We start from the raw sequence: 11734 nt of genomic DNA on the forward strand, positions 1-11734 counted from the left end.
GCTTCTTGTATGTTCATGGGCATCTCTTTTTTAGGTTAGGGAAGTTTTCTTCTATAATTTTGTTGAAGGTATTTACAGGCCCATTACATTGGGAATCTTCACTCTCTTCTATACCCATTATCCTTATGTTTGGTCTTCTCATTGCGTCCTGGTTTTCCTAGATGTTTTGGGTTAGGAACTTTTTGCTTTTTGCATTTTCTTTGACTGTTGTGTCAATATTTTCTATGGTGTCTTCTGCCCCTGAGATTCTCTCTTCTATCTCTTATATTCTGTTGGTGACGTTTGCATCTATGGCTCCTGATTTCTTTCCTAGGTTTTGTATCTCCAGGGCTGTTTCTTTTTCTGATTTCTTTACTGTTTGTATTTCCATTTTTAGATTCTGGATGGTTTTGCTCATTTCCTTCACCTGTTTGATTGTGCTTTCCTGTAGTTCCTTAAGGGATTTTTGTATTTCCTCTTGAAGGTCTTCTAGCCGTTTACCTGTGTTCTCCTGTATTTCTTTGAGGGTGCTATTTATGTCTTTCTTAAAGTCCTGTATCATCACCATGAAAAGTGATTTTATATCTGAATCTTGCTTTTCCGGTGTAATGGTGTGTCCAGGACTTGCTATGGTGGGAGAATTGGGTTCTGATGATGCCAAGCAACCTTGGTTTGTGTTGTTTATTTTCTTACACTTCCCCTCCCCGTGCCCCCCCCACCATCTGATTATCTCTTGTGCTACCTGCCCTTGCTAAATCTGACTGGAGCCTGTCCTTCCTGTGATCTTAGTTGTGTCAGAACTCCTCAGAGTCAAGCTGTCTCTGGGATCTTGTGATTCTGGGATCCTCTGATCCTGGGCTTGTTAGAACACCTGGGAGTGGAGCTTCCTCTGGGTATTGTGAGACTGGCTGCAGAGCTTGTACCCAAGGTCTGCTCAGGACACCAGACCAGAGAGACTGGAAGGAACCAGAATCACTGGGCTGGTGGAGTTCCTGTGTGCCTGGTCCTGCTGGTGCCAGTTACTCCTGGTTTGGGGACAGAAGTGGGTCGTCCTCCTCACCTCTGATCCTGGGTATGTCAGAGTGCCTAGGAATGGAGCTTCCTCTAGGTGTTGAGGAACTGGCTGTGGAGCTTGCACCCAAGGTCTGCTCAGGACACCAGCCCAGAGATACCAGGACAATTTTCTTATGTGACTACTTTCCATGCCTGACTTTCTCTTCAACTACTCATTACAATATGTATACTACTCTAAAGTCTAATTTTTCATACTATGAAAGAGCAGTCTTCCTATTTTATAAACAAAGACAACATTCAAGGATTACCAAGGACACATAGTAATTATTTTTAGCTTTACTTACAGTGTGCTTGTAATTAGAACAAGTACACTAATCTGCTTTCCTAAATGTCTCTTCTAACTTTTCACAGCATTAAATGGACATTTTATTAAATTTCTGTTTCATTTTGGCAAAAGTTTAGTTTGTGTTAGTAAGTATGAGAGAAATTGTGGCACTTTGGTCTCAATTTTTAATTTTTAACAATATTTTATAATACTTTATTTTGTGTATATTGGTGTTTTGTATGTCTGTGAACCATATGGGGTACTATGTGTAGACTGGGGATTGAATTAAGGTCCCCTAGAAGAGCATCAAGTGCTCTTAACTGCTGACCTAACTCCCCAGGCCCATGATTTTAATTTGGGTTTGTGATTAAACCTGATATACTCTCTTTTTTTAGGATTTATTTATTATTTAGTTTGGAACTTATAATTCAATTACATCTTTCCTTCCCTTTCCTCCTTGTGAACCCTCCCATATGTCCTTCCTTCTTTCTTTTCAAATGTGTGGCCTAATTTTCACTAATTATTATTGCATGCATATATATGTTGGTATATACATATATATTCCTAGATATAATCTCCTTTAGCTTGTAATATATTACCTATATGTATTTCAAGGCTGACCATTTGGCAATGGACAATGAATCAGTATGCCTTTCCCTGAAAAAGACTACCCTTCTGATCCTAGCTTTCCTTGGTTGTTTTGTAGGCTTGAGACCTCATGGACTTTTCTTCATCCAGTTTGGAATGTTCAATGGTGGCATCCTTCTTCAAAATCATTTTTGAGCAATCATGTTGATGAGATTTTGTGGGGATAGCTTTTGATATTATTAGGAGACACAAATTTCCAGCAAACTCTTTAATCATCTTCTACAATGTTCCCTAAGCCTTGGGTATAGGAATCTTTTCTAGATTTTGGGATTGAGATGTACAACTGCATTTTGATTGGTTATGGTTTTTTGTAGTGATCTTTTTTTTTTTTTTTTTTTTTTTTTTTTTTGCAAAAAGAGGTTTCCTGATGAGGGTTGGAGATACACTTTCTGTGAGTATAAAGACAAATGTTTTCAGATTGTTGTTAAGGATTATGAGCATTTAGTACATCAGTGATTGTCGATTCTCCTACATGGACCATAATTTCACTAGCACTGAGAAGTTATCTATGTTTCAAGTTCCAGACATGGCCTCCCTCCTGCTGAGTGGGTCCTAAGTCCTATTAGAGAACTTTTGAGTACTGCCAATGTCTGGACATGTGCCCTTAGGGTTATAGTGCCAAACTGTTCATTGATGTGACTCATAGGCCTCATAGCTGGGCAGGACTGTTGATTGTCTCTCTCCTTTGAAAGCTTGCATGGGACTTCTAGTACCATAAAAGCAAGTCCTCATGAAGAGACCTTCCAGGTCAACTACAGTCAAGGGTCTCTGGGCTCTGTTTCTGAATTACATGTTGTCTTCAATAGTTTAGCAGTGCATACTTACTTCCCACTTCTGGGAGGTAATATCAATAGGTTTCATGTTAACCCTACAACAACTCAAAACAGGACTTCTTACGTCTGGTATTGAGGTTTTTGTCAGGTGATCTCTGGTTCTCGGAGGGAGCATTATCAACCCAGATGAAGAAAGTTTGTAAAAACTATGTATGCATATTTATACACAGAATTGCATGTACAATAGGGATTTTTGGTAAACAGTTAATAGTATGATTCCTGTAGCCTTCAGATCACTTCTATCAAGATGGGAAGTGGTTAAAGGGGAACAGATTGAATACCTTTTTATAAAGTTCTCAATAGCCAACATCTAACTCAAGAATAAAGACAAGGTCCTACTATATAGCCCTAACGTTCATGCTAGCCTTGAACTCAGGGAGGTCTGCCTGTCTCTGCTTCCCAAATGCTGGGTTAAAAGCATAAGCCACTTATGCCCCAATATTTCCCACTATCTATCATGTACTTGTCCAGGTTTGTTTTGTAGCCATAATGTCTGGATTATTCAACATATTGACCCATATATTGTCACTCTGGACCCTCATAACATTTCTGATAACTAAAATACTCAATGTCTTTCTACCCATTTCCACCTGTGAAAACATAGTACAAGACTGCTTCTTCCTGAAGCCAGCTTGCCATTCCTCTTTTCCCAATAGAAATATCCTTTGTGGTTTCCTTTACTTTCCTCACGACCACACACTACAGTGTGTGCATGTCTTATTCTCTAACTAAATGTCAAAATTCAAATAGGTGGAGAGTTAACTGCTCTTTTACACAATTCTCCAACTCTACACTCCTTAGCTTGGTACCTGCTGTGTTGCCTTCGAAGCACTAGCCTGCAGTGTACAATGTGCTCCTGGTCTCCATCTAGTAATCTTCATCTCAATTCATCATCTTGTGATTTATTTCAACATGACTTTGTTGCTGTCCTACTATTAATGACATCATGGGAAACCCAAAGTGATAGCTCTGAACCATCAAAGATAGGAGATATTAGTTCTATAATGGGTACCTTTCGGAACGGCAGTTCTGGATGTATTCTTCTGTATCTATGATTTTTCCACCACACCCCAGAAACTTGATTGTTGTCATCATTGGTGACACTGAAGAATAGAGAAATAGTTCATCTGGGGATGATGAGAGGTTTGAGTAAGGGCCCATCTTAATCTACAAGGACACCAAGAAGCCTTCTCAAGTCTACAGTGAGCTAATGTAAATAGTCTGCACTCCCCTGAGCTCTCAAGCATCACACACAGCTGTCCTACGCCTGGAAGCAAGTGGCAGGTTTACTCATCCATGTACTCCATACCTGAGCCTTATTTAGGGCCCTTATGTGTGCTGTAAATAGGGAGGAGGGGGCCCTTCTCTGTCCCTGGGTGATGCCCAATGGAGGGGCTCAGAGCATCTTCTGAAGATTTTCTACACTCTTCACTTCATTGCTGACTAAAGTAACTTGCCGCTGTTGAGACCTCATGCAGAAACAGCTAGCAGAGCCATTAGTCACAATAGTCACCCAGAAACTCCAGGAATGGTCTTTATCAAGAGGCAGTATGGATGCAACAGGGCTTCTGGCCTAGAAGACTTGATCAGAGTCTCTGTCTCCAGGTCACTGTAGCACTTAAACTTGTACCCCATGCCCTCTCTGTGCACCCCAACCTAAGGGTGCCTTTTGGGTTCAAGCCTAGGTCCCGCATGGGAGTCACAGAATCAGCACTGAACTCTCTGGAGTTGGGAGGCTTTGATGCAGCAAATGCTATGCCATACACAGGGAGAACAATAATAAGAAAGTATTGATGGAGTTGTCTTCATTCTTAAAATTAGAGAGCACAGGAAAGAACAAGAAAGATTGTTAGCCCCACAGTGACTGTGGTATATTCCTTTGCCTTTCTGTACATGTAAAATCAGGAACTCCAATTTTCTTACTTAACATAATAGCGATACTTTTTTAAATAGAAAAATTAATAGTATACATTAATTGTACACAGTAATATGTGACTTAAGGGCATTTTAACACAAGTATGGATTGTAGGTTGGAGCATTTGTTCTCCCATGTCCCTGTACCTTTCCCTTACTCCCCTCCCCACTTTTCCTAGCCCCTACAGAGTCTAACTTCTGCTGCCACGCCATCATACATGATTTATGAAGCTACTTAAAATCTAGGAACCACTTGCTTTCTCCAGTTGCATCCATTTTCCTGCAACTTATATAACTTTACTCTTTTATGGCTCAAAAAATCTTATGTATGTCTTTCTTTATCCAATTCTTTGATGGTTAGGTAGGCTGTGTCTATAGCTTAGCTGTTGTGAATAGTGCTGCAGTAGATGCTCAAGCATCTCTGGGATGCGTTTGGCTTGGAGTCCTTTGGCCAGGTACTCAGGCTTGTATAGCTGTATCACATAGGAGGTCTGTTTTGAGTTTTCTGTTAAATATCTATATGGAGCTCCAAGGTAGCAGAACTAATTTGTTTCCCACAGCACTGTAGACAGATTCCTTTTGCACAGATCCTTGCCAATGTTTTTCATTTGTTTTCTTAATGACTGTCATTCTGACACTAGTGAGATAGGATATCAATGCTGTTTTAATTTGCATTTCCCCGGTGGTTAAGGATATTGAGCACTGCTAAAGCCTGTATTGGCCTTTTTTTTCCTCTTAACTCCCAATTCATACCTATTGGTGACTGAGCAGTTTGTTTTCTTATTGATTGGGTTTTTGAGGGTTCTCTGTATTCTACATATTGTCCATCAGATTTAAAGATAGAAGAGACTTTCCCACATCCTGTGGGCTGTCTCTCAGTCAACTATTTCCTTTGCAGTACAAAAGCTTTTCAGTTTCATGCAAAACTATTTATCAACTATTAGCCTTATTTTTTAGGCAACTGGAATCTATTCTGAAAGCCCTTGCTCATGTCTGAATCTTAAAGAGTTTTACCCACTTTTTCCTCAGTTTAAAACTTGCCACTACTGCATTAAGACCCATATGCAGTTGGGTTTTTTACAAGGTGAGAGGTGTGCATAGTTTAATTCTTCTACATCCATCATCATGTAACCATTTGTCCCAGAGCATTTACTGATAAAGCAGTCTTTACCCCAATCCATATTTTTGGCATCTTTGTTAAAATTGGGTGGTTGAATCTACATAGGTTTATATCCAAGACTTCTATTCCATTATGTTTCTGCCAGCACCATCTTATTTTTGTTGCAGAGTAACTTGAGATCAGGTATGGTGATACCTCTGGCAATATTATTTTTGTTCATGATCATTTTAATATCAAGGGTCTTTTGTATTCCCATATAAATTTTAAGATTTTTTCCCTATCTTTGTGGATAATGACTTTTGGATTTTGATGGAGATGCCATTGAACCTACAGACTGGTTTTTGGCAGTACAGCATTCCAATCTATGATTATAGGAGGTCTTTCTACCTTCTATCATTTATTGTCTTTCCTTTGGTAGTTTAAGGTTTTCATTATAAAGGTCTTTCACTTGCTTGTGTAGGGGAGAAGTAGAACTAATAGAAGACCTGGAGGCCAGAGGGAAAGGCTATGAAGTGTTAGAGACTGCTAGGGATGCAGGCTTCATTTTCTTTAGTGCTGTCACCACCGATGAATTACCTTTGCTTCAGTCAATATCTTCCCACCCATGTATGGTCAAGAACCTCTAGTTAAACTATGTGGGTTTAATCCAAAGAAGCTGAAACGCATGACAGGAGGAAGAGCTTTGTTGGGGGAGATTCAGCAGGGATGGGAGAGGGGAAAGAGGGGAAATGAAGGTGAATGTGCCTAAAGTTCAGTATATAAAAGTATGAAACTATCAAACTACAAGGTAATTTAAATCAAATAACATGGTGTCTCCAGGCTGCTCTGGGCATGTGCTGAGGGTTCTTTTCTGATGCATCTTAACTTCCTCTGAAGTTGCCAACGCTGGCAATTCTCCCTTTTCTTTTCTTTCCTACCCCTCTCTCCCTTTACTTCCCTTTCCCCCTGCTTCCCTCTCCCTTCCTCTCCATCTTTCTCTCTTTCCCTCTTCCTCTGCCCCTCTACATTCTTTTCCCTTCCTATCTCTCTCCTTCTTCTCTATCTCCTTTTCTACCCCTCTCCTTCCCCCCTCACATCTCTCTGTCACAGAGAGTAAGTCAACATAAAAGTTTTCATTGCAATATCTTTTGAACACCTGGCATGTGAATGAGATGCTGGGTTTGGCCCTGTAGATGTTTAAAGGAGTCTCAGCATGCAAGGAAATGCACCCCAGATGAAAGCTGGGCATGTGGAGAAAGTAGCCTGAAAGACTCACACGTAGAGAATGAGCTTGAGGCTAACAAAAGCCACCAAAAAAGAAATCAGCATGCAGATCTGATGTCTGTATCCTGGCCACACCAGAGGGGATGACTTTAAACAAAGGCATAATTTCCAGGGTCTTCCAGGGTTCCTAGGAAAAGCCCAAGGTAATTCAGTAAGGTTAGCTTTTAGTGGCCATCCTCTAATCAGTCTCTGTCAGAGAGGTCATTGTTGTCAATTCTGTTGCCCCTGCTGCCCACAAACAGAAATGAACAGTGGATATAACATTAGCATGCAACATAGAGAGGCCTACTGTATGGCACCATCACCCCAAAGCCTTAGCTGACTTTGGTTCTATAAGGATGTTCTATAAGGCACAGCAGAGAACATGCTCAGTGCCTTGGTGTTTTAGGGTTTTGTTTGTTTGTTTTACTGCACAGTGGTGCTCTAGTTTTCTAAGAAGCATATCTTGTACAAGGCTTCTAGCCACTAAGACCAGTTGGAGAATATCTTTTTTCAAGTCATTCCTATGCACTCTTAGCTACCAACCAGCCTTTTGTCTTTGACCTAATGCACATGCTTGGTATCCTCTGAACTTGAGTCAAAGGTGCATTTATTTTCAAACGGATACTGGTGGGGTAGGGGTTGAAGGTGGGTATGGGGTTCAGTGTCTGCCCTTAGAGGATGAATTCAACTGGCTTCTTTGAGAAGCTCTTCTAGAAGGTTCACTCTGACTCCAGTTCAAACTGGGAAGTTGTTTTACTCCTCTCCGCCACCCTACATGCAGGGCCACACTGAAGAAAAGGAGCTCATAGGAACATTAGACAAATTAAACAGTGACCCACTTCCTCAATATCTGTGAAAATGCCAAGGTCCATATTTCCCATAAAGCTTTGCTCTTGTTATTGCTTCTGTCTCAGAAGTCTCCTTCCTCCATATATGGTCATTGCTTCAAGACAAGGACAACCTTATTAGTGATCAAGAGTGGTTATTTACTCAAGCTTTAAATAGGATCCAAGGAGGGGTAAGAAATGGAGTTTTCCAATGAATGTGTCCGTTACTGAGAAGGAGATTTTAGAGCTGCCCAGGGGCAGGCCTAGGATGGGAACATTAGGGCTAGTCCATGTACACTGAGTATGGGATACCAGTCCTGGGAAGCCGTGCTTGGGGCAATCCTTCTCCACATCTCAAGTTGTACCTCTCTGCCTCCTACAAATACAGGGAACTTTGGACATTTTTCATAATCCTCTCTACTGACCATGAGTTAGTTCTTTATATTTGCAATGTATGTACATATACTTCAAAGGCATAGTTAAATGCTCTAGAAATGGATGGAAGAGAACAGCAAATACAGAACCAGGAGAGGAGCAGGCCAATGGTAGATGGAATGCATTCATACGGCATTGGTCACACCTGCAGTGCTACACGATTCCACAGGGCTGCTGACACTCTGCTGAGGACAGAATTTACAGAAGGACAGAATCACTCAGGCATGCCACTGCACCATGGGCTGTCAGGGAGCAGAGGTTCAGAATGAGTGTCTGCCTGCCCTCCCTACTGACCTGGAGCCAGCTTCTTTGTCTTAGTGCATTTGCCCCATCCTCTTCCTTCTCCTCCTCCTCTTCTTCCTCTTCTTCCTCCTCCTCTTTCTCCTCCTCCTCCTCTTCCTCCTCCTTCTTCCTTTTCCTCTTTGTCTTCCTCTTCATCTTCATCTTCTAATTCAATAGTCCCATCTCTCGGGGCTGTTACTATGGCACGAGGTAATGTTTGCAAGATAATTAGCATAGCAAATGGTGTAAAGTCTTAATGAGAGCACCTAGTAAAAAGAAATTGCCTTTCTATAAATTATGTTGTCAAAAATTAGTGGGATGACTCATTTACTGTATATTTGTAGCCTTTGATTGGAATTTTAGAAAAGATGTGTAAATTGCCGGTGAGATAGGACTTATGGTGTGATCTCATTCTGCTTCCATAGGAGGCCTGGGAGTCTGCACTGGAGAAGGCAAGACAAGTCCTCAGGAGGTCCTCCACCATGGTAAGCAATCAGCTGGTAGCAGGCCAGACCTTTCCTCTGCCTGCTCTGCTCACAAGCTCTGCTCGCACACTCCAGAAGCCAGAGGCTTCTCTGGACAAAGCCCAGTGATACTGCAATTGCTTTGGACAAAAATAGCAACATGAGCTCATTTCCATTTTTTCTCTTGTCCCCCTGTTTTCACTCTGTGGCAGGCAAGATCAGCCTCAGGACTCTGATATTCAGGACTGGCTCCTCTGTAGGAGCCATCATGCGTTTGGTGGCATCAAACACTATCAAACACTGTCTCATCTCTATTGTCTACCACACTGTCTATCCCTCCCCTGCTGTGACGACCAGAGATGTCTTATGACATTGCCAAGTTGAGAACCTGGGCTTTCTGATAGGCCATTATAGTGAAAGTTATGGCATCATCTCTTGAACTCTCTAAAGCACAGTAGTATCAGGCAGTGCTTCACTTCACTGAGCCTCAGGTTTCCTGGCTGTGGGATTAGGACAATGATAGCCTTTTCTGTAAAAAGGACTAATGGACTTACATATTCAAAGCACCTGCTAACCTGCTGAGGACTTCGGACTCAGTACCCAGCACCACCACTGCCTTTTGCCCTCTTTGTAATGACTTTTTCTCAACAGACAGAATGCTTAGCAAGAATCAGCCAGTTCAGTATTTGACTTAGGCTCCTTTTCTGAGGAATTGTTGGAATCCTGCCTCAGCAATTACACTTTCAATTCTTGTAAGTGGGGCAAGTCAGTCCCAGTTAAAAGGGAAGCAGGAAAGTAGGCTGGCTGCTGAGGCTGGCTACAGCACTCAGCAGCTGTGAGAGTACACAGACCTTGCCATTGTCTCCTCCCTGCAGGCTTACCTCATCACTCACAGTCAGGCAATGTGTCTAAGCATTATTGATTCAGCAACAGAGAAACAGAGGGGAGGGAAAGCACTTATCTCATAGCTGACCAGACTCAGCATATAAAAATTATAAGATGCCCCCAGTTAAATTTAAATAACAATCAATGTTATTCCGTGTGTCCTATACAATACTTTCATATGACAACCTGCAGGGGTCCTATGAGTTTTGATGTACAAGGCTGATCTGAGGTAAATGGTAATGCAGAGACATTTCTACATAATTGAATAATCAATCATGATGTCAGCTTTGCCACTCACTGCTTAATTCACAGAATAATTAAGGGTTGGTAGTAGCCAGTTCATCTAGTCCGCTTAAGATGTTGACTAAGAAGTTGAAACATTACAAAATCCCCACGGCCAGCCAGCACCTTCAGAGATCTGAGCAGAATGGAAGAGAAGACTGAGTTTGTCTTTTGTTCCTCTCAGTGAGGGCTGAAGACTTATTTTAAGACATTGTTTATTTTCCTAGCACAAACTGCCTTGGCACAAACTCAGAGGCTAATTAGGATTTTACATTTTTTAAATTTCTGTCACCAGACTTGAAAGCATAATTGGTGAGACAGAAGTCTAATTTCAAAAAGCAAAAAAAAAAAAAAAAAATCTATTGAATGTTTCAACAATTAAGAAAACATCCCAGAAGCTTCTCCCTGAGTATTTCCACTCCAGATTAAAATTATCAGAAAAAAAAAAAAGTGTGAGGACCCTTTGACTGTTCAGAGCACATTGGCTGTAATTAATTCTATGTGATGGCTAGTGTGCCTGTAGACCTACTAGCCATGACCCAGAAAGCAATGTGCAGCAAATGATACTATGTCTTCTTCAGAGCCTTCCCTTATACAAGAAGGGCCAGGAGGAGCTGGAGATGTGGCTCGGAGTTTAAGAGCACTACTGTTCTTGCAGATGACTTGTTTCCCAGCATCCCTGTGAGACAGCTTACAACCTCCTGTAACTCCAGCTCCAGGGAGTCTAGCAACCTCCTCTAGCCTCCAAGGACATTGCACTCTCCAGTACAAACCTATACATAGCATATGAAGACAAAACTAAAAAATCAGGATTATTCTTTAGTGAAAGAATTGTCTTTTTGAGAGCAGACCTTGGGTGCAAGCTCTGCAGCCAGTCCCACAACACCCAGAGGAAGCTCCACTCCCAGGCGCTTGACACACCCAGGATCAGAGGTGAGCAGGAACCAACATCTGTCCCAACACTGGGAGTAACTGGGACCAGCAGGACTAGGCACACAGAAACTCCACCAGCCCAGTGACTCAGGTTCCTTCGATCTGTCTGGGTTAGTGTTCTGAGCAGACCTTGGGTGCAAGCTCTGCAGCCAGTCCCACAACACCCATAGAAAGCCCCACTCCCAGGTGATTTAACAAGCCCAGGATCCCAGGATCCCAGAATCACAGGATCACAGAGACAGCTTGAATTTGAGGAGTTCTGACACAACCAGGATCACAGGAAGGACAGGCTCCAGTCAGATTTAGCAAGGGCAGGTAGTACTAGAGTTAACCAGATGGTGGGGGGCAAGCATAAGAAAATAAACAATACAAACTAAGGTCACTTGCCATTGTTAGAACCCAATTCTCCCACCATAGCAAGTCTTGGACACACCATTACACTGGAAAAGCCAGATTCAGATCTAAAATCACTTATCATGTTGATGATACAGGACCTTAAGAAAGACATAAATAGCACCCTCAAACAAATACAGGAGAACACAGGTAAA

At 41.8% G+C, this 11734-nt stretch overlaps 1 protein-coding gene across 3 annotated transcripts in view; it reads left to right on the top strand.

Moving 5' to 3' along the window:
- Nucleotides 1-11734, top strand: part of Aoah (acyloxyacyl hydrolase) — a 251423-nt gene that overhangs the window by 97697 nt on the left and 141992 nt on the right. For all 3 annotated transcript variants that reach the window (XM_031359270.1, XM_031359271.1, XM_031359272.1), the window contains one exon: nucleotides 9048-9107. In XM_031359270.1, the coding sequence (XP_031215130.1) occupies nucleotides 9048-9107 (60 nt within the window). The remainder of the gene's footprint in view (nucleotides 1-9047; nucleotides 9108-11734) is intronic.

This window comes from Mastomys coucha, unplaced genomic scaffold (assembly GCF_008632895.1).
Source record: "Mastomys coucha isolate ucsf_1 unplaced genomic scaffold, UCSF_Mcou_1 pScaffold7, whole genome shotgun sequence".
Classification (NCBI taxonomy): domain Eukaryota; kingdom Metazoa; phylum Chordata; class Mammalia; order Rodentia; family Muridae; genus Mastomys; species Mastomys coucha.